Source organism: Aquarana catesbeiana, linkage group LG10 (genome assembly GCF_042186555.1).
Source record: "Aquarana catesbeiana isolate 2022-GZ linkage group LG10, ASM4218655v1, whole genome shotgun sequence".
Lineage (NCBI taxonomy): Eukaryota > Metazoa > Chordata > Amphibia > Anura > Ranidae > Aquarana > Aquarana catesbeiana.
Genome location: NC_133333.1, coordinates 72042662 through 72062908, shown reverse-complemented (window position 1 = coordinate 72062908; position 20247 = coordinate 72042662). Strand labels below are relative to the sequence as shown.

The window sequence follows — 20247 nt, the reverse complement described above, 5'->3', positions numbered from 1 at the left end:
GATAGATTATTTTATTTAACACTGTTGCCATCATAATTTTGTTGTGGTTGTGTGTTACATCCATTGGTGGAAGTGTCAATTGGCACAGCAGCAGACAGCTGTGCTTGGGGTCCTGAAATGATCATAGGCACGTGGGCAGCGGCAGTACAGTATGATTCAGGTACCTGTAGGAGGTGACGGCAGTTCTTTACATAGGTCCTACCATCAGAATGGACAACATAGCTGTTTGGTTGGCAGGCTTTTCCATGAACCGTGGCCAGTTTGTCAAACCCATGGTTTGTCTCCATCCTTACCACCTGCCCAGGCTCCAGAGGGGAAAGGCGTCTGGCCGATTTGTCATGGCTTAGCTTTCCTTTTTGCCTGAGTGTAAAGAAAAAAAAAAAAAAAAAAGCAGCCTGAACATCAACTCTTGGCAGGATCTTGAATGGGACAATGGGAATCAAAGTCCTGGTTCCAGAGAGTCCTGTTGTGCCAGAGAAGGCATGCCATTCATACAGTAGGTGTGTCAGAGGTCTGCATAAATGCCAGAACCATCACGTGCACATTTCAGACCATTGAATCTAGGGTAATTGGGACTGCTAGTGACATGCTCAAAATCCCATTGGTGAGCAAAGTTCTTGAATTTTCTACTTGAAAATGATGTTGCATTGTCAAAAATCAATTGATAAGGAATTCCATGTGTGGAGAAGATCTGCTTTAATGTCCTGATAACTGTTACTGGAAGTGTTTGAGGGGGGCATCAAATTCCCACCAGCCAGAATACGAATCTACCAAAACCAGGTAATCCTTGTTTGACCACTCAAATATGTCAGCTGCTGTGATAGACCATGGTCTGTCAGGTATTTGGTGAAGAGTTAAAGGTCGTAGAGCATTGCATGGGGAACATCTGGAAACTTCTCTTTCAATGTCAGTGTATATAGTGGGCCAAAACATGGCGTTACATGCCCTTTGCTTAGTGGAATGAATGCAAGGATGACCTTGATGAAGCTGTGTCAAGTAGTATTTTTGAAGAGAGTGAGGGATTATACATCTCTGACCACGCATGATTAATCCATCATCCACTGTCAATTCATCCCTCATAGGAGTAGAATGGTCGGATATCATGTGGGATTTCCTTAAAGGAGCCAGGCTACCCATTGAGAATGATGTCCATAGGCGCTGACAGGTGGCATCTGCCTGTGTTTCTTGCTTTAGTTCCTGAATCCTTCTGGATGACAACACCCCATCCAGAGCGAACACATCATAATCCTCAATAGCTCCAGATTCATCAGAGGTGGGGAGGTGTGCATGAGAAAGAGCATCCGCAATAAACAGTTCACGGCCTTGTTTATAGATTGAATTCAGGTGGTAGCGTCATCTGCGCGCAGATGCTGTGTGCAGGGGCTTTCTTAGTATGGATATGAGTGGCTGATGATCCGTCTCCAGTCACAGGGCAGCCATAGATATAATCATGGAATTTTATACAGGCAAATACTAGTCCCGATAATTCCTTCTCAATTTGTGCATAGCGTGCTTCAGTCTCAGTGCGGGCTCTTGATGCAAAAGCCACAGGCCTCCACTCTTGAAGACAGACTGCGCCAAGACCATGCTGGGAAGCATCAGCAGACAATACCAGCAGTTTATGCACCAAAATACTGTAGGAAACGTGGACTAGTTAATTGTGCTTTCAATGTATCCACAGCAACAGCATGTCGTTCAGTCCAACACTAGTCGGCATCTTGGTGCAGAAGCCCGATGGAGTGGAGCTGTTATCTTGCTGTAGTGATGAATGAACTTCGAGAGATAATTGGTCATGCCAAGAAACCTTTGAAATCCATGTTTGTCCTATGGAGCAGGCATTTGATGGATGGCTTTAATTTTTTTCTGGGTCAGGATTGACACCTTTATCTGTGAGAAGGTGTCCAACATATGGCACCTCTGAGACACTGAAGTGACATTTGGTAGGGTTGAGCTGCATATTGGTGGCTCTGACACGGTCTAGTATGCATTTAAATCGTTTGTCATGTTCTTCAACGGAGGATCCCCAAATCAAGATATTATCCATGACTATTTTACATGGCTGTCCAGCAAAGAGATGTTCCATACATCTCTGAAAGACTTTGCTTCCAGTTGACATTCCATATGGCATCCCTAAGCATTTTTATCTCCCATATGGGGTCATAAATGTTGTGAGTAATGAGGATTCCTCATCCAGAGGTATTTGCCAGAATCCACATTTTGCTTCTAGAATGCTGAAGACCTTTGCCTGTGGCATGTCAGGGATCATTTGCTCTATAGTTTTCAATGGGTGATAAGGCCTCAGGAGAGCCTTATTGAGATGCACAGGATCAATGCATATGTGGACAGTGCCATCTTTCTTGACTACTGTTGCCATGGCAGACACCCAGGGGGTAGCCTCCTGCACTGGTGCAATGATGCCCATTGCCCAGTCTAGTCATCCTTTCCAACTATTGCAAGACTTTTTCTTTTATAACCAGTGGGATCCTTCGACGGGCACACGTGGTAGGCTGTACCGTTTCATCTAAGTGCATGTGTACATGACTGGAAGCTTATCAACAGTGTTAGTTCGAAATAAGTCCTCATAAGTGGTCATCTCAGGAGCCTGTTGTACTGCATGTACTGCTGGACTTAATTGTATTAGATTTAAGTGCATGCTGTCTGGTAAGCTTAGCAGGCTCTTAACATTTCTATCCACAATGTGGAATAGCAGCTTGTCCCCTGATAGATCCAAGGTAGAAGTGCCCAATGTCTGAATTGTTTGACTGTCATAAGCTATCAGGTTTACTTTATTTGACTGATCAGTTTCAGCTTTGAGGTCAATGTTGTGCAATGTGGATAAGGACATGACGTTGCATTTGGCACCAGTGTCAATTTTCAACTTGACATGTTTGTTGCATGCTGTTGAGAGGGTGGTGAATATTTCTACCTTATTTGCAATTAGGTCCAAACTTTCACAATGAAAACAGTTTTGGTGATCATCACTTTCCACTTCATTAATTCTGTGCGTTTAGTATCACTAGTTGTTGTCATCCACGCACTTCTATTTTGAGGTTTGGACCTACAACATTTTGCAAAATGATTCCATTTGTTGCACGAGTTACACCTTTTGCTAAAAGCCGAACACTTGTGTTCACTACCACAGTTGCTGCATTGCCTTTCATTCTGTTGCACCACAAACACTTCAGCCTCTCTTTTTAGCTCCTTAGTGACCCTTTCTGATACATAGTCTGATGGCTGTTTCCACTGTTAAATCTCTCTCCCTGAACAACTGAACAGGAACTGCATTATTGTAGATCCCACATACAATCCTGTCACGTATAAGTTCATCTGTTAGTGCCCCAAAATCACATTTTGTAGTCAGCAGTCCAGGGGCGGATCCAGGGGGGGGGGGGCAACGTGGCAATAGCCCCCCCCCCGAGAATGCAGGTGAGAGAGTGGGCGGCTTCCCGGGCGGCTCTGTGGATGTCTCCACAGGTGACAGAGCGGGCAGCTTCCCGGGCGGCTCTGCAGGTTAGAGAGCGGGCGGCTCCACAGGCGGCTCCATAGGAGGGAGAGCAGGCGAACAGCTGGGCGGCTCGTGGGTGAACAGATGGCTGGCCAATGAGGGAGCCGTGGGCGGGGGAGCAGAGAGATGACATCTCTCACTGCCCGGCGCTCACCCTGAATCCCTGCAGTACAGTTCCGCCCTCACTGTGCAGGCAGCTGCGGGAAGCAGAGAGATGACTCTGGGACACAGGAAAGTGGAAAGTGACCCAGCAAGTGGCAATCCGCAACATGTGTTAGGCGACGTGGCAAGTGACAATCCGTGACGTAGCAAGTGACAATCTGTAACCGCTGGCAGGTGACAGGTGACGTGGCAAGTGACAATTCTCAATGTGTGGCAGGTGATGTGGCAAGTGACAATCCATGACGTGGCAAGTGACAATCCACAACGTATGGCAGGTGACGTGGCAAGTGACAATCCATGACGTGGCAAGTGACAATCCACAACGTGTGGCAGGTGACGTGGCAAGTGACAATCCGCAACGCGTGGCAGGTGACTTGGCAAGTCACAATCTGCATCTGGTGACAGGCGACGTGGCAAGTGGCAGTCCACATCTGGTGACAGGTGACGTGGCAAGTGACAATCCGCATCTGGTGACAGGCAACATGGCAAGTGACAATCTGCATCTGGTGACAGGCGACGTGGCAAGTGGCAATCCACATCTGGTGACAGGTGATGTGGCAAGTGACAATCCGCATCTGGTGACAGGCAACATGGCAAGTGACAATCTGCATCTGGTGGCAGGCGACGGTGGCAAGTGACACGCTCAGGGCTCCCACTGATTCTGCATTATGGTGAGTTGAACTATTTTATTTTTTAAAACAATGTAATAATAGAAATAATGCGCTTCAATTATCCTGACACCATATCAACCATGGTGCCGGGATGATTGAAGCGCCAACACCAGCCGTTTCCCCAACAAATTGCCCCCAAAAAAACATATTTTTGTTTTTTGCCCCTCCCGAGACTAGGCTCTGGATCCACCCCTGCAGCAGTCTCAGTGTGGCTGCATAGGATTATATGAGGTTTCTGAGCCATCATGTTAAATGCATGTCTGTCTATCAAGAAAATCAAGGATTTGATGAGATATGCTTACTACAATGTAATGTTATCACATTACGTATCTCATCAAATCCTTGATTTTCTTGATAGACAAACATGCATTTAACATTTAGCATATCTCATCAAATTTCTTGATTAAGACATTAGGGTTCCATTGTCTTCATTATCTTGAAAATTAAATGACTTGAATGAATTATCTAGTGCATCTGAACCAGCAATATTAAGAGTGTAAAGCTTGTAGCTTTTTTGACTTGTCTGAGAGTCTTGCTTTGCTGTACACGTCCCATTCTCTTTTGAATTTCAGCCAGTTGTTAGCAATGTCATTATCAAAGATTAGGGGTTGTATGCCACATAGATTATGAACAATGATGTTTCAGCGAGTCCACTTCTGTCACAATTAGGGATGAGCTTTATGTTCGGGTCGAACATGAGTTTGACTCAAACATTGGCTGTTCGCCCGTTCGCCAAATAGTGAACAATTTGGGGTGTTTGTGGCAAATTCGAAAGCTGCGGAACACACTTAAAAAGTCTATGGGAGAAATTAAAAGTAACCCCGCCCCCCTCTGACACCACGGGGGAAGCCATAGGGAAGTCCCCGTGCGTCAGAGGGTGGCAGGGTCACCGGGTGGCCCCACCCTCAGTTTTATAAGAGCTGTCACAAGAACAGAAGCGTCACACAGCGGGAGCCTCCCATTGAGGCGGATCATCCGGAGGACGAAGCGGGGGAGAAGAAGCCGGAGGAAGATGCCGGAGAAGACCAGAGGAAGAAGCAGAGGGAGATAGAGGAATAAGCGGGGGAAGAACAAGATAGAGGAAGAAGAAGAAAACCGATGGAAGACCAGAAGAAGATGGAAGAAGAAGCAGGGAAAGAAGAAGACATTAATAAAGGAATTGTCAAAAACCGTCTATTGTCTTTTTTAACACTTTTTTGTGAAATGGTAGGGGTACTTGTACCCCATTACCAATTCACACAGGGGGGGCCGCGATCTGGGGATCCCCTGGTTAAAGGGGGCTTCCAGATTCCGATAAGCCCCCCGCCCGCATACTCCCCACAACCACTGGGCAAGGGTTGTGGGATGAGGCCCTTGTCCCCATCAACATGGGGACACGGTGCTTTGGGGGGCTACCCCAAAGCACCCCCCCATGTTGAGGGCACGTGGCCTGGTACGGTTCAGGAGGGGGGTGCTCTCTCATCCCCCCCTCTTTTCCTGCAGCCGGCCAGGTTGCGTGCTTGGATAAGGGTCTGGTATGGATTTTTGGGGGGACCCCCACGCCATTTTTTTTTAAATTTTGCCGCGGGGTTCCCCTTAATATCCATACCAGACCTGAAGGGCCTGGTATGGAATTTGGGGTGGCCCCACGCAATTTTTTTGAAATTTTGGTTCGGGGTTCCCCTTAATATTCATACCAGACCCAAAGGGCCTGGTAATAGACTGTGGGGGAATCCCATGCCATTTTTTTCAACGACATTTATGTGTATTGCCGAGACCAACAATTCATTAAATTTAAATTACTTTTTTTCCTTTAGAAATGTCATTTTGCTTTTGGACTGTTCTAAACACGGGAAACACGCCACTTTAAAGGCATACTATAGACACCTCCCAGGTACGAAATTTAAAGGAATATTTCACTTTTTTTTTTGAACAGAAGAAGAAGACAAACAGAAAAAAGAAAAAGGCATGCATTGTGATAGGTGGCATACATCAGGCGAACTATCCACACACATTGTCGCCCATAGAAAAACAAGCCTGAGGCATGTAAAACAGACAGACAAAAAAAAAAAACAACAATACATATCAGCAACCAAATGATTCAGTGCTTCTGTATTACCACTAACTTTGAACTTGTTCAAGTACGTGCCAGTAACCGAAGGGGAGAGAAAAAAGGGTCGAAAGGTTAGAGCCAAGGGGACTAGCGAGAGCGGGGGGAAAGGAAAGAAGGAAATGTTAGAGGGAGATAAAGGGTAGGAGAGAAGAGGACAACCACCCGGCCCTAGGCCTCCGCACTGCCCGGGCACATTGACCACATGTCAGCTGATATTGGGGGCTTCCAGCATATCCCACAACTCCCATACTCGGTTGTGTGTATCGAGGGTATTGTTTAGGGAAGCTGTCAGATATTCCATCCGCTTGACGTCTCTGATCCTGGAATGCAATTCAAACAAAGAGGGAGGTTCCTTCCTTTTCCATTTCAGGGCTATCTAGCATCTCTCAGCTGTTAGCACTTGGGCCAAGAGTTTTTTTAGAGGATTTGGAAAAGGGAGGTGGGAGGCCTAAGAGGAACATTTTAGGGTCGAATGGCACCCAGGAACCAAAGATGGAGTGGAGAAGAGAGTGTACTGTCTGCCAGTAGGGGACAATTAGTGGGCAGGTCCAATAGGTATGACACAGTGTCCCCACGAATATTTCACTTTTATTGTTTCACTTTAAGCATCATTAAAAATCACTGCTCCCGAAAAAACGGCCGTTTTTTAAAACTTTGTTTTGCATTGATACATGTCCCCTGGGGCAGGACCCGGGTCCCCAAACACTTTTTATGACTATAACTTACATATTAACCCTTAAAATTAGCACTTTTGATTTCTCCCATAGACAATTCATTATAGCTGCGATTTCTTTTAAATTACTTTTTTCCTTTAGAAATGTCATTTTGCTTTCTGACTGTTCTAAACATGGGAAACATGCGCCACTTTATAGGCATACTATAGACACCCCCCAGGTACGAAATTTAAAGGAATATTTCACTTTTATGGTTTTACTTTAAGCATTATTAAAATCACTGTTCCCGAAAAAACATCAGTTTTTAAAACTTTTTTTTGCATTGATACATGTCCCCTGGGGCAGGAACCCAGGTCCCCAAACACTTTTTATGACAATAACTTGCATATAAGCCTTTAAAATTAGCACTTTTGATTATTCATGTTCGTGTCCCATAGTCTTTAACGGTGTTAGCGTGTTCGAACAAATTTTTTGCCTGTTCGCACTGAACTGAACCGGGGGGGTGTTCCACTCACCCCTATTCACAATGTAGATTTTGTAGAAGCAATGATGAATAGTCAGATGGATCTTGTGAAGAGCTTGTTAATTCCAGTCAGCAGAGAGCCACATGTAAAACCTATTTCTTCTAGTTTCACTTCATAACTAATGTAAACTGAAAGGTAACCAGGAGAGTCCGCCTAAACCTGCACTACCACCTCCGCGCTAGATGTAATAGAGAGCACAAAATAGAGCTGCCACTTAAATATCAAATCATATATACACAGAATCCACCCTCCAATGGTGCAGATGGATAGCGGCGCTAACTATAGCAATGATGAAAACATACTACTGTGAAGTTTGTTTTGCCTACCAGTTTTTACTTGAATGTGAGTTCATTTGACACAGTTTTAGTGTGAATAAATTGATCTTTTTAACGATACTACACTATTGGAGCATTTCTTTTATTTCATATATGATTTCACGATTATGAGGAGGAAAGCCAGTGTGTAGCAGTGGAGATCTGGAACGCATGCTAACCCCCATGAGAGTGGGTTGAGGCTCTGTTCGGCCAAACACGAGAGTGGGAGGCCTTAATAGCTGGTGAGTTTGAATTTCAGAAGGGAGTGGAATCGCGTCACTGAGGTGTGGTGAAATTTAAGGATCACAGCAGAACGGTTTTGAGGATACCTGCACTTTCTTCTTGGAGTGGTGTTTTCTTGTCACACATTATCATCACTGTTTTTGTGGACTATTTTTGGATTTTTTTGGTTTCACTTTGGACTTTATTTATTTTATTTTTTTTTTAGTTTTCATATATATTTTTCAAGTGATTATATGTTGTAGGAACTACTTGTATTTATTGTCACGTGGTGTATAGTAATATATATTCATCGCATTATAGTTGGAATATTGGGGGGTATTTATTTTGTTGTACACACTGGAGTGTTCTATTCATGTAGATCACTAATACTTTATGTGTTATAAGAGTGAGTGCTAAGTTATCATTCATCACCTTTGAGATTCAGCACACCTCTAACTCACCCCAAGGTACTAAAAACTGTGGGGTTTCAAGCAATTTTTTCATCATTGCTATAGTTAGCGCCGCTATCCATCTGCACCATTGGAGGGTGGATTCTGTTTATATATCACTTCATAACTACCTACTTCCTGTTACCACTCCCAGGCCATAACACAGCTATGTAAATACAACACATACATATTCTACAGCGAGCAAACAAGCAACCCTATGGGGTTAATTTACTAAAGGCAAATCCACTTTGCACTACAAGTGCAGTCGCTGTAGAACTGAGGGGGACATGCAAGGAAAATAAAAAACAGCATTTTTCTGTGCACATGATATAATGAGCAGAGCTTCCTCTCATTTCAGATCTTCCCCTCAGATCTACAGTGACTGCATTTCCTTTTAGTGCAAAGTGGATTTGCCTTTAGTAGATCAACCCCTATGTATCTTTGAGAGTGCAACTATTCTATGCGCAGAAAAACTGGCACTAAAATTATGCCATCAACTATGGCTTAAAGTTGCTCACCCAAAAATACTCCTTGAGACTAGGGATGAGCCGAACACCCCCCGGTTCGGTTCGCACCAGAACCTGCGAACGGACCGAAAGTTCGCGCGAACTTTAGAACCCCATTAAAGTCTATGGGACTCGAATGTTCGAAATCAAAAGTGCTAATTTTAAAGGCTAATATGCAAGTTATTTCGTTTTTTCGTGAGCAGTAATTTTAATGATGCTTAAAGTGAAAAAAAAAAAAAAAGTGAAATATTCCTTTAAATATCGTACCTGGGAGGTGTCTATAGTATGCCTGTAAAGTGGCGCATGTTTACTGTGCTTAAAACAGTCCCTGCACAAAATTACATTTTTAAAAAGGAATAAAAGTCATTTAAAACTGCTTGCGGATTTAATGTAATGTCGTGTCCCGGCAATATGGATGAAAATCAGTGAGACAAACGGCATGGGTACCTCCCTCCCCAGTCCATTACCAGGCCCTTTCGGTCTTGTATGGATATTAACGGGAACCCCGCACCTAAATTAAAAAAAGGAAAGGCGTGGGGCCCCCAAGCCCTATATACTCTGAACAGCAGTATACAGGCGGTGCAAACAAGACAGGGACTGTAGGTTTGTTGTTAAGTAGAATCTGTTTGTAATTTTGAACTGGTACATTTTAAAGTGTAGCTCCAGCCAAAAAACTATTTTTAAGCTTTTTGGAAAACATAGGGAAGGGTTATCACCCCTGTAACATTTGTTTTGCTGTCTGTGCACTTCTTCAGAAGATTTCACCTCACTTTCTGTCCCAATGACAAATGCTTTTTTGAAAATTTGGGGTTTTTAGTGAAACAAGGATTGACGATAAAGCATCAGTGAAGAGGAGACATGTTTTTCCCATATTAACTCTTACAGGAGAGAATTTCCCTTCCTAGGGGTAGATTTCATCTCACTTCCTGTTGTCTCCTTCCGTTTGCAAGTAGGAGTCGTTTGTAAGTTGGATATTTGAAAGTAGGGGCCTGCCCTATATACTCTTCAGAAATTGGGGCCTTAGGTGTTGGTGTTGCCACAACCCTGTAAGCCCTCACAGTTACTCTTGGTGGGTGCTGGAACGGGCCCTGCTGTGAAATATTAGATCAAGAATTGTAATTACATGTCCCTGTTGAACAGGGGCTGAAAAATTGGGCCTTGGGCACTCGTGCTGGTGCCACAACACTGCAACCCCTCACAGATGCTCTAGTTGGAGTGCAGGAATGAGCCCTGCTGCAAAGTGCTGCATCAAAAATTGTAATTACACACCCCTGTTAAACAGGGGCAGAAAAATTGGGTCTTGGCTACTGGTGGCGGTGCCCAGAACCAAAATGTTCTTACAAACTATCAGCATAAAAATTGAGGAGGAAGAGGATTGTGACTCAGCATAACAGGATAGTCACTCAGCATCAGCGTAGGCAGTCTGGAAGGGATCTCACATTAAAAAAAAATATATATCAATCGGTTACATCAGCATCAGGTGCTTGGTAGCTGGTGATCCAAGACTGATTCATTTTTATGAAGAAGGTCAGCCGATCGACCGATTCGGTGGAAAGGCGCACCCTGTGATCGGTCACAAAGCCTCTAGCAGCACTGAATGTGCATTCCGAAAGAACGCATGATGCAGGACAGGCCAAAAGCTCAGTTGCATACTGTGCAAGCTCTGGCCAGTGATCCATCCTCAAGACCCAGTAACCCAGAGGATTTTCGGTGGGAAAGATGTCCAAGTCTGATCTTGCCCCTAGGTAATGCTGCACCATGTGAATTAGACACTGGCGATGGTTGCTGGAACCGATCAGACCTTGGGGCTGTGGACTAAAAAATTGTCTGAACGCATCAGTCAGACGGCCACCTTCCCCACCGCTCCTTCTGTGACTGACCAAAGCCTCAGCAACACGTTGTCCAGGAGGACCAGGAAATTGTAACCTCCCAGGCTCTGGAAACGCGTTGCACAAACCTTTCTGCAAGGCCTCCCGAAGATGTTTCATCCTCTGCTCCCTCTGCGACGGCAAGATAAGGTCCGCACCCTTACCCTTGTAACGTGGATCAAGGAGGGTTGCCAGCCAGCAATCTTCTCTCCCCTTGATACCACGAATACGAGGATCTTTCCGCAGGCTTTCCAGGATCAGGGAGGCCATGCAGCATAGGTTTGCTGAGGCATTCGGTCCAAAGTGCTCTGCGTCACTAAGGACGACATGATCCGCAGCCACCTCCTCCCAGCCACGTACAAGTCCATGGGTTTCTTCGGACTGTAAATGATCCCTTGAAGACTGCTGCCGATGCTGAGTGCCAGGCTCCACCTCCATGCTGACACAATCCTCCTCCTCCTCCTCTTCCTGTGTGATCGGCGGGCACGCAGGAACACTGTCTGGATAAAGGGGGCCCTTGAGAGGTAAGGAAGTCCTCCTCTTCCTCCCTCTGTTCTGCCTCAAGTGCCCTGTCCATTATTCCACGCAGCGTGTGCTCCAAGAGGTGGACAAAAGGGACAGTGTCACTGATGCATGCACTGTCACCATCCTCGTGGCCTCTTCAAATGGTGACAGGACAGTGCATGCATCCCTAAACATAGCCCACTGGCGTGGGGAAAAAAAAAAAACAAGGTCCTCTGACCCTGTCCTGGTGCCATAGTCGCATAGGTACTCATTGATGGCCCTCTGCTGCTGCAGCATGGCCAAAGTTGAGTTCCACCTGGTGGGCATGTCACAGATTAGGCGGTTTTTGGGCAGGTTAAATTCCTTTTGGACGTCAGCCAGCCGAGCACTGGCATTATATGACCTGCGGAAATGCACACAGACTTTCCTGGCCTGCCTCAGGGCATACTGTAAGCCCAGGTACCTGCCCAAGAAACGCTGCACCACCAAGTTAAGGACGTGAGCCAAACAGGGCACATGGGTCAGTTGTCCCTTTCGAAGGGCAGAGAGGAGGTTGGTGCCATTGTCGCAAACCACCATACCTGCTGGCGTGGCGTCAACCACCCCTGAACCTGCCCCTGCAGAGCTGACAGAATCTCTGCCCTAGTGTGGCTCCTGTTCCCCAAGCACACCAGCTCAAGCACCACATGGCATCTTTTTGCCTGCATGCTTGCGTAGCCCCTTGAACGCCTACGGAGCACTGCTGGTTCTGAGGACAAATCAGCAAAGGAAGAGGCCATGGAGGAAGAAGAGGAGGGGGTGGAGGAGAGAGGAGTGGCAGAATCACCACTAGTAGAATTTTGGAGGCGTGGTGGCGGAACAACCTCCAACACTACTGCACCCTGTTCTGCATCCTTCCCAGCTGCCAGAAGAGTCACCCAGTGAGCGGTGAAAGATAGGTAATGTCCCTGTCCATGCCTGCTGGACCATGAGTCAGCGGTAATATGCACCTTACCGCTGACCGCCCTGTCCAGCGAGGCCAAGACATTGCCTTCCACATGCCGGTAGAGAGTCGGAATCTCCTTCCGTGAGAAAAAGTGGCGTTTGGGAACCTTCCACTGAGGAACCGCACATTTCACAAACTCACGGAAGGGGGCAGAGTCTACCAACTGAAAAGGTAGCAGTTGAAGTGCTAGCAATTTTACCAAGCTAGCATTTAACCACTGGGCATGTGGATGGCTGGTAGCGAACTTCTTTCTGCGGTGCAGCAGCTGGGGCAGGGAAATTTGCCTGGTACAATCTGATGTTAGTGTATTGATAGCAGATAGCAGTACTTGGCTGTAACACACCTAATTCTACACCTTCATTCCTCTCAGTGCAGGTTTCAGGGAGGACTGAAGGTATAGTGGAGTTGGAGATCCCAGCTGATGAGGAGCAAGGAGAGGTCCGCTTTGTTCTTTGGTGTGAGTCTTTTAGGTACGCTTGCCAACGAACTGCATGGCAGGTCAACATATCTCTGGTCAAGCATGTGGTTCCCAAGCGGGTGATGTTTTGGCCACGCGAGATACGCTTGAGACATATGTTGCAAATAGCAGCGATGGGATCTGATGCACTCGTCTCAAAAAAGGCCCACACCAAAGAACTTTTGGAATAACGCGCAGAGACAGCAGCGCCCTGCACATGTTCTGCAGTGTGATGCAGTCGGTGTGCTGCCCTTATGCTGGCCCCTGGACGGCATCCTGCCATGTTGGAGATGTGCCGCCTCCTCCTCCTCCTCTTTCCTATCAGGCACCCACGTGGAGTCAGTGACCTCATCATCCTCTCCCTCCTCATCACTGGAGCAAAGCTGGCAGTATGCTGCAGCTGGGGGAACATGACTGCCAGATTGCTGTCCTTCTTGGGCACCCCCTCTCTCTGGGCTCACGTTACTGCCTTCCTCTAGCTAGGTACCATCATCTGAGCCTTCAAAACGCTGGGCATCCTCCTGGAGCATGTACCCAACACTGTGGTCAAACAGTTCGGGGGACTCCTCAGGAGGACATGGTGGGGCTAGGGAAGGAGCGACTGATGCCATTGAGCCGAGGGAAAAGTACCCTGAGCCTGGGTGAGAGAGGATGAGGACGGCTTGGTCATCCACTCTACCAAGTCTTCCGCATGTTGTGGCTCAATACGGCCAGCTGCCGAAAAAAAAGGACAAGCGTGTCCCATGGCCACGTGCTGATGAGGATGCACCGTCTCCATGACCAGCACTGTTGCCTCTAGACACAGAGCCTGCTTGCCCTCTTTGATTGGCTTGTGACTGTCTGCCTCTCCTTGTTGGCCTTCCAGACATACTAATGGCCTGCAGTGAGATGTATATATATACTGAAGCTAGAGAATAGGAGAGAATAGGAGAGAGAGAGAATAGGAGAGAGAGAGAGAGAGAGAGAGAGAATGAGAGAGAATGAGAGAGAATGAGAGAAAGAGAGAATGAGAGAAAGAGAGAGAATGAGAGAGAGAGAGAGAGAGAGGGAGAGAATGAGAGAGAATGAGAGAGAGAGAGAGAGAGAGAGAGAGAGAGAGAGAGAGAGAGAGAAAGAGAGAGAGAGAGAGAAAGAGAGGTGTGGTGAGCAATTGAATAAAAACATTGCCCAGAATGAGGCTGAGGACTGTAGTCCTCAGCTCACAAGCCTTTGTGTTCCAATGCTAACACAAGGACCTATTCAGTTGAATAAGGAGAGGTAATCACCCTATAGGGCAGTGATGGCGAACCTTTCATCCCAGATGTTTTAGAACTACATTTCCCATGATGCTCAACTGCGATGAAGAATGTATGAGCATTATGGGAAATGTATTTCCAAAATATCTGGGGTACCAAGGTTCACGATCACTGCTATAGGGTGATCTGCTCCCATCCCAGAGGGAGCACAAAATGTCTGTTTCACTGCTAAAACTATTGAAAAAAAGGCTTACTAAAAAAAAAAAAAAAAAAAAAAATGTATCTTTTAGATTGAATGTAAGCCAAGCTAATTGTAAAAGGAAAAAAAAAATCTATTCCACAGCTTAAAATGCACTGACAGGTTAAACTAATTGTCCTTGGGAAAAAAAGAAAGCATACTACCAACAACAGCCACAGTAGAGTTCATAATACTACAATTGTCAACATATGTATATAAATTCTCTTCAATGACTATATACAAATATGGTGTTGCTGTATGTAAGCCAAACAAATTGTAACAGAAAAAATTCCACAGCTAAACACGCGCTGTCAGAGTACACTGTTGCTGAGGCTGTCAATATTCTTATTCTTATGAAAATTTGGGGTTTTTAGTGAAACAAGGATTGACGATAAAGCATCAGTGAAGAGGAGACATGTTTTTCCCATATTAACTCTTACAGGAGAGAATTTCCCTTCCTAGGGGTAGATTTCATCTCACTTCCTGTTGTCTCCTTCCGTTTGCAAGTAGGAGTCGTTTGTAAGTTGGATATTTGAAAGTAGGGGCCTGCCCTATATACTCTTCAGAAATTGGGGCCTTAGGTGTTGGTGTTGCCACAACCCTGTAAGCCCTCACAGTTACTCTTGGTGGGTGCTGGAACGGGCCCTGCTGTGAAATATTAGATCAAGAATTGTAATTACATGTCCCTGTTGAACAGGGGCTGAAAAATTGGGCCTTGGGCACTCGTGCTGGTGCCACAACACTGCAACCCCTCACAGATGCTCTAGTTGGAGTGTAGGAATGAGCCCTGCTGCAAAGTACTGCATCAAAAATTGTTAAACAGGGGCAGAAAAATTGGGTCTTGGCTACTGGTGGCGGTGCCCAGAACCAAAATGTTCTTACAAACTATCAGCATAAAAATTGAGGAGGAAGAGGATTGTGACTCAGCATAACAGGATAGTCACTCAGCATCAGCGTAGGCAGTCTGGAAGGGATCTCACATTAAAAAAAAATATATATATCAATCGGTTACATCAGCATCAGGTGCTTGGTAGCTGGTGATCCAAGACTGATTCATTTTTATGAAGAAGGTCAGCCGATCGACCGATTCGGTGGAAAGGCGCACCCTGTGATCGGTTACAAAGCCACTAGCAGCACTGAATGTGCATTCCGAAAGAACGCATGATGCAGGACAGGCCAAAAGCTCAGTTGCATACTGTGCAAGCTCTGGCCAGTGATCCATCCTCAAGACCCAGTAACCCAGAGGATTTTCGGTGGGAAAGATGTCCAAGTCTGATCTTGCCCCTAGGTAATGCTGCACCATGTGAATTAGACACTGGCGATGGTTGCTGGAACCGATCAGACCTTGGGGCTGTGGACTAAAAAATTGTCTGAACGCATCAGTCAGACGGCCACCTTCCCCACCGCTCCTTCTGTGACTGACCAAAGCCTCAGCAACACGTTGTCCAGGAGGACCAGGAAATTGTAACCTCCCAGGCTCTGGAAACGCGTTGCACAAACCTTTCTGCAAGGCCTCCCGAAGATGTTTCATCCTCTGCTCCCTCTGCGACGGCAAGATAAGGTCCGCACCCTTACCCTTGTAACGTGGATCAAGGAGGGTTGCCAGCCAGCAATCTTCTCTCCCCTTGATACCACGAATACGAGGATCTTTCCGCAGGCTTTCCAGGATCAGGGAGGCCATGCAGCATAGGTTTGCTGAGGCATTCGGTCCAAAGTACTCTGCATCACTAAGGACGACATGATCCGCAGCCACCTCCTCCCAGCCACGTACAAGTCCATGGGTTTCTTCGGACTGTAAATGATCCCTTGAAGACTGCTGCCGATGCTGAGTGCCAGGCTCCACCTCCATGCTGACACAATCCTCCTCCTCCTCCTCTTCCTGTGTGATCGGCGGGCACGCAGGAACACTGTCTGGATAAAGGGAGCCCTTGAGAGGTAAGGAAGTCCTCCTCTTCCTCCCTCTGTTCTGCCTCAAGTGCCCTGTCCATTATTCCACGCAGCGTGTGCTCCAAGAGGTGGACAAAAGGGACAGTGTCACTGATGCATGCACTGTCACCATCCTCGTGGCCTCTTCAAATGGTGACAGGACAGGGCATGCATCCCTAAACATAGCCCACTGGCGTAGGGAAAAAAAAAAACAAGGTCCTCTGACCCTGTCCTGGTGCCATAGTCGCATAGGTACTCATTGATGGCCCTCTGCTGCATGTGCAGCCGCTGCAGCATGGCCAAAGTTGAGTTCCACCTGGTGGGCATGTCACAGATTAGGCGGTTCTTGGGCAGGTTAAATTCCTTTTGGAGGTCAGCCAGCCGAGCACTGGCATTATATGACCTGCGGAAATGCACACAGACTTTCCTGGCCTGCCTCAGGGCATACTGTAAGCCCAGGTACCTGCCCAAGAAACGCTGCACCACCAAGTTAAGGACGTGAGCCAAACAGGGCACATGGGTCAGTTGTCCCTTTTGAAGGGCAGAGAGGAGGTTGGTGCCATTGTCGCAAACCACCATACCTGCTGGCGTGGCGTCAACCACCCCTGAACCTGCCCCTGCAGAGCTGACAGAATCTCTGCCCTAGTGTGGCTCCTGTTCCCCAAGCACACCAGCTCAAGCACCACATGGCATCTTTTTGCCTGCATGCTTGCGTAGCCCCTTGAACGCCTACGGAGCACTGCTGGTTCTGAGGACAAATCAGCAAAGGAAGAGGCCATGGAGGAAGAAGAGGAGGGGGTGGAGGAGAGAGGAGTGGCAGAATCACCACTAGTAGAATTTTGGAGGCGTGGTGGCGGAACAACCTCCAACACTACTGCACCCTGTTCTGCATCCTTCCCAGCTGCCAGAAGAGTCACCCAGTGAGCGGTGAAAGATAGGTAATGTCCCTGTCCATGCCTGCTGAACCATGAGTCAGCGGTAATATGCACCTTACCGCTGACCGCCCTGTCCAGCGAGGCCAAGACATTGCCTTCCACATGCCGGTAGAGAGTCGGAATCTCCTTCCGTGAGAAAAAGTGGCATTTGGGAACCTTCCACTGAGGAACCGCACATTTCACAAACTCACGGAAGGGGGCAGAGTCTACCAACTGAAAAGGTAGCAGTTGAAGTGCTAGCAATTTTACCAAGCTAGCATTTAACCACTGGGCATGTGGATGGCTGGTAGCGAACTTCTTTCTGCGGTGCAGCAGCTGGGGCAGGGAAATTTGCCTGGTACAATCTGATGTTAGTGTATTGATAGCAGATAGCAGTACTTGGCTGTAACACACCTAATTCTACACCTTCATTCCTCTCAGTGCAGGTTTCAGAGAGGACTGAAGGTATAGTGGAGTTGGAGATCCCAGCTGATGAGGAGCAAGGAGAGGTCCGCTTTGTTCTTTGGTGTGAGTCTTTTAGGTACGCTTGCCAACGAACTGCATGGCAGGTCAACATATCTCTGGTCAAGCATGTGGTTCCCAAGCGGGTGATGTTTTGGCCACGCGAGATACGCTTGAGACATGTTGCAAATAGCAGCGATGGGATCTGATGCACTCGTCTCAAAAAAGGCCCACACCAAAGAACTTTTGGAATAACGCGCAGAGACAGCAGCGCCCTGCACATGCTCTGCAGTGTGATGCAGTCGGTGTGCTGCCCTTATGCTGGCCCCTGGACGGCATCCTGCCATGTTGGAGATGTGCCGCCTCCTCCTCCTCCTCTTTCCTATCAGGCACCCACGTGGAGTCAGTGACCTCATCATCCCCTCCCTCCTCATCACTGGAGCAAAGCTGGCAGTATGCTGCAGCTGGGGGAACATGACTGCCAGATTGCTGTCCTTCTTGGGCACCCCCTCTCTCTGGGCTCACGTTACTGCCTTCCTCTAGCTAGGTACCATCATCTGAGCCTTCAAAACGCTGGGCATCCTCCTGGAGCATGTACCCAACACTGTGGTCAAACAGTTCGGGGGACTCCTCAGGAGGACATGGTGGGGCTAGGGAAGGAGCGACTGATGCCATTGAGCCGAGGGAAAAGTACCCTGAGCCTGGGTGAGAGAGGATGAGGACGGCTTGGTCATCCACTCTACCAAGTCTTCCGCATGTTGTGGCTCAATACGGCCAGCTGCCAAAAAAAAAGGACAAGCGTGTCCCATGGCCACGTGCTGATGAGGATGCACCATCTCCATGACCAGCACTGTTGCCTCTAGACACAGAGCCTGCTTGCCCTCTTTGATTGGCTTGTGACTGTCTGCCTCTCCTTGTTGGCCTTCCAGACATACTAATGGCCTGCAGTGAGATGTAGCTACACAAAGCTGGGATGTATATATATACTGAAGGTAGAGAATAGGAGAGAGAGAGAATAGGAGAGAGAGAGAATGAGAGAGAATGAGAGAATGACAGAAAGAGAGAATGAGAGAGAGAGAGAGAGAGAGAGAGAGAGAGAGAGAGAGAGAGAGAGAGAGAGAATGAGAGAATGAGAGAGAGAGAGAGAGAGAGAGAGAGAGAGAGGGGGAAAGAGAGAGAGAGAGAGAAAGAGAGGTGTGGTGAGCAATTGAATAAAAACATTGCCCAGAATGAGGCTGAGGACTGTAGTCCTCAGCTCACAAGCCTTTGTGTTCCAATGCTAACACAAGGACCTATTCAGTTGAATAAGGAGAGGTAATCACCCTATAGGGCAGTGATGGCGAACCTTTCATCCCAGATGTTTTAGAACTACATTTCCCATGATGCTCAACTGCGATGAAGAATGTATGAGCATTATGGGAAATGTATTTCCAAAATATCTGGGGTACCAAGGTTCACGATCACTGCTATAGGGTGATCTGCTCCCATCCCAGAGGGAGCACAAAATGTCTGTTTCACTGCTAAAACTATTGAAAAAAAGGCTTACTAAAAAAAAAAAAAAAAATGTATCTTTTAGATTGAATGTAAGCCAAGCTAATTGTAAAAGGAAAAAAAAAATCTATTCCACAGCTTAAAATGCACTGACAGGTTAAACTAATTGTCCTTGGGAAAAAAAGAAAGCATACTACCAACAACAGCCACAGTAGAGTTCATAATACTACAATTGTCAACATATGTATATAAATTCTCTTCAATGACTATATACAAATATGGTGTTGCTGTATGTAAGCCAAACAAATTGTAACAGAAAAAATTCCACAGCTAAACACGCGCTGTCAGAGTACACTGTTGCTGAGGCTGTCAATATTCTTATTCTTATGGCCAGTAATGCAAAAGATTTATGTTTTCTCCACATTGCTTTTAAAGTCTCCTGAAAATGACCCTCACCCCACTGCACAATATTTTTTAAAAGCCTTGCCCAGTTTCCCATACTTTTGTTTTCTTTTTTTTTTTTTTTTTTTTAACAAAAGCTTGTTTATTAGCCCTAAATACTGCTAGAGTATACTAGCATTATTTGCCCCACATAGACTTCAGTGGGATTCAAAGCCAAGTTCAGGCTTCCCCAATTTCGAACAAGTTTTCTTAAATCCTTGGTAAATCGATCCTAGGCAGATAGATTTATCCCCGCTGCTCATCTGTAACAAAATCATGGATGTAAAGGCGAGGAAACACTGTTATTTCATAATGTTCTAATCTACAGTATTGTGCTCTTGCTTCACATCATAGAATAATGTTTAAAGTGAGACAAAGTGTGACCTACCTGATTTTAGTGGCTGAATTCTATGACCACTTGATCCAAAATTAATTTGATGCATCTTTCTTAAAAAGTCAGCTGTTATCAGTAATTGCTAAAAACCTCTTTTCAGCTTTTAGGCTATTAACAAGTTGCAAACAAGGAAGTTTTGCCTCTGTAAATATATGCCACTTCACCGATACTGCAGCTGGTTAATTATTTGCTTTTGGTATTTATGTAGCTTAT

At 46.4% G+C, this 20247-nt stretch overlaps 1 protein-coding gene across 3 annotated transcripts in view; it reads right to left on the bottom strand.

The window, feature by feature from the left end:
* TMC4 (transmembrane channel like 4) overlaps positions 1 to 20241 on the bottom strand; it is a 1453434-nt gene extending 1433193 nt beyond the window's left edge. For all 3 annotated transcript variants that reach the window (XM_073602282.1, XM_073602283.1, XM_073602285.1), the window contains exon 1: positions 20029 to 20241. In XM_073602282.1, coding sequence (XP_073458383.1) covers positions 20029 to 20083 — 55 coding nt within the window. In that variant the 5' untranslated portion in view covers positions 20084 to 20241. The remainder of the gene's footprint in view (positions 1 to 20028) is intronic.
* Between the last annotated feature and the right edge of the window lie 6 nt (positions 20242 to 20247).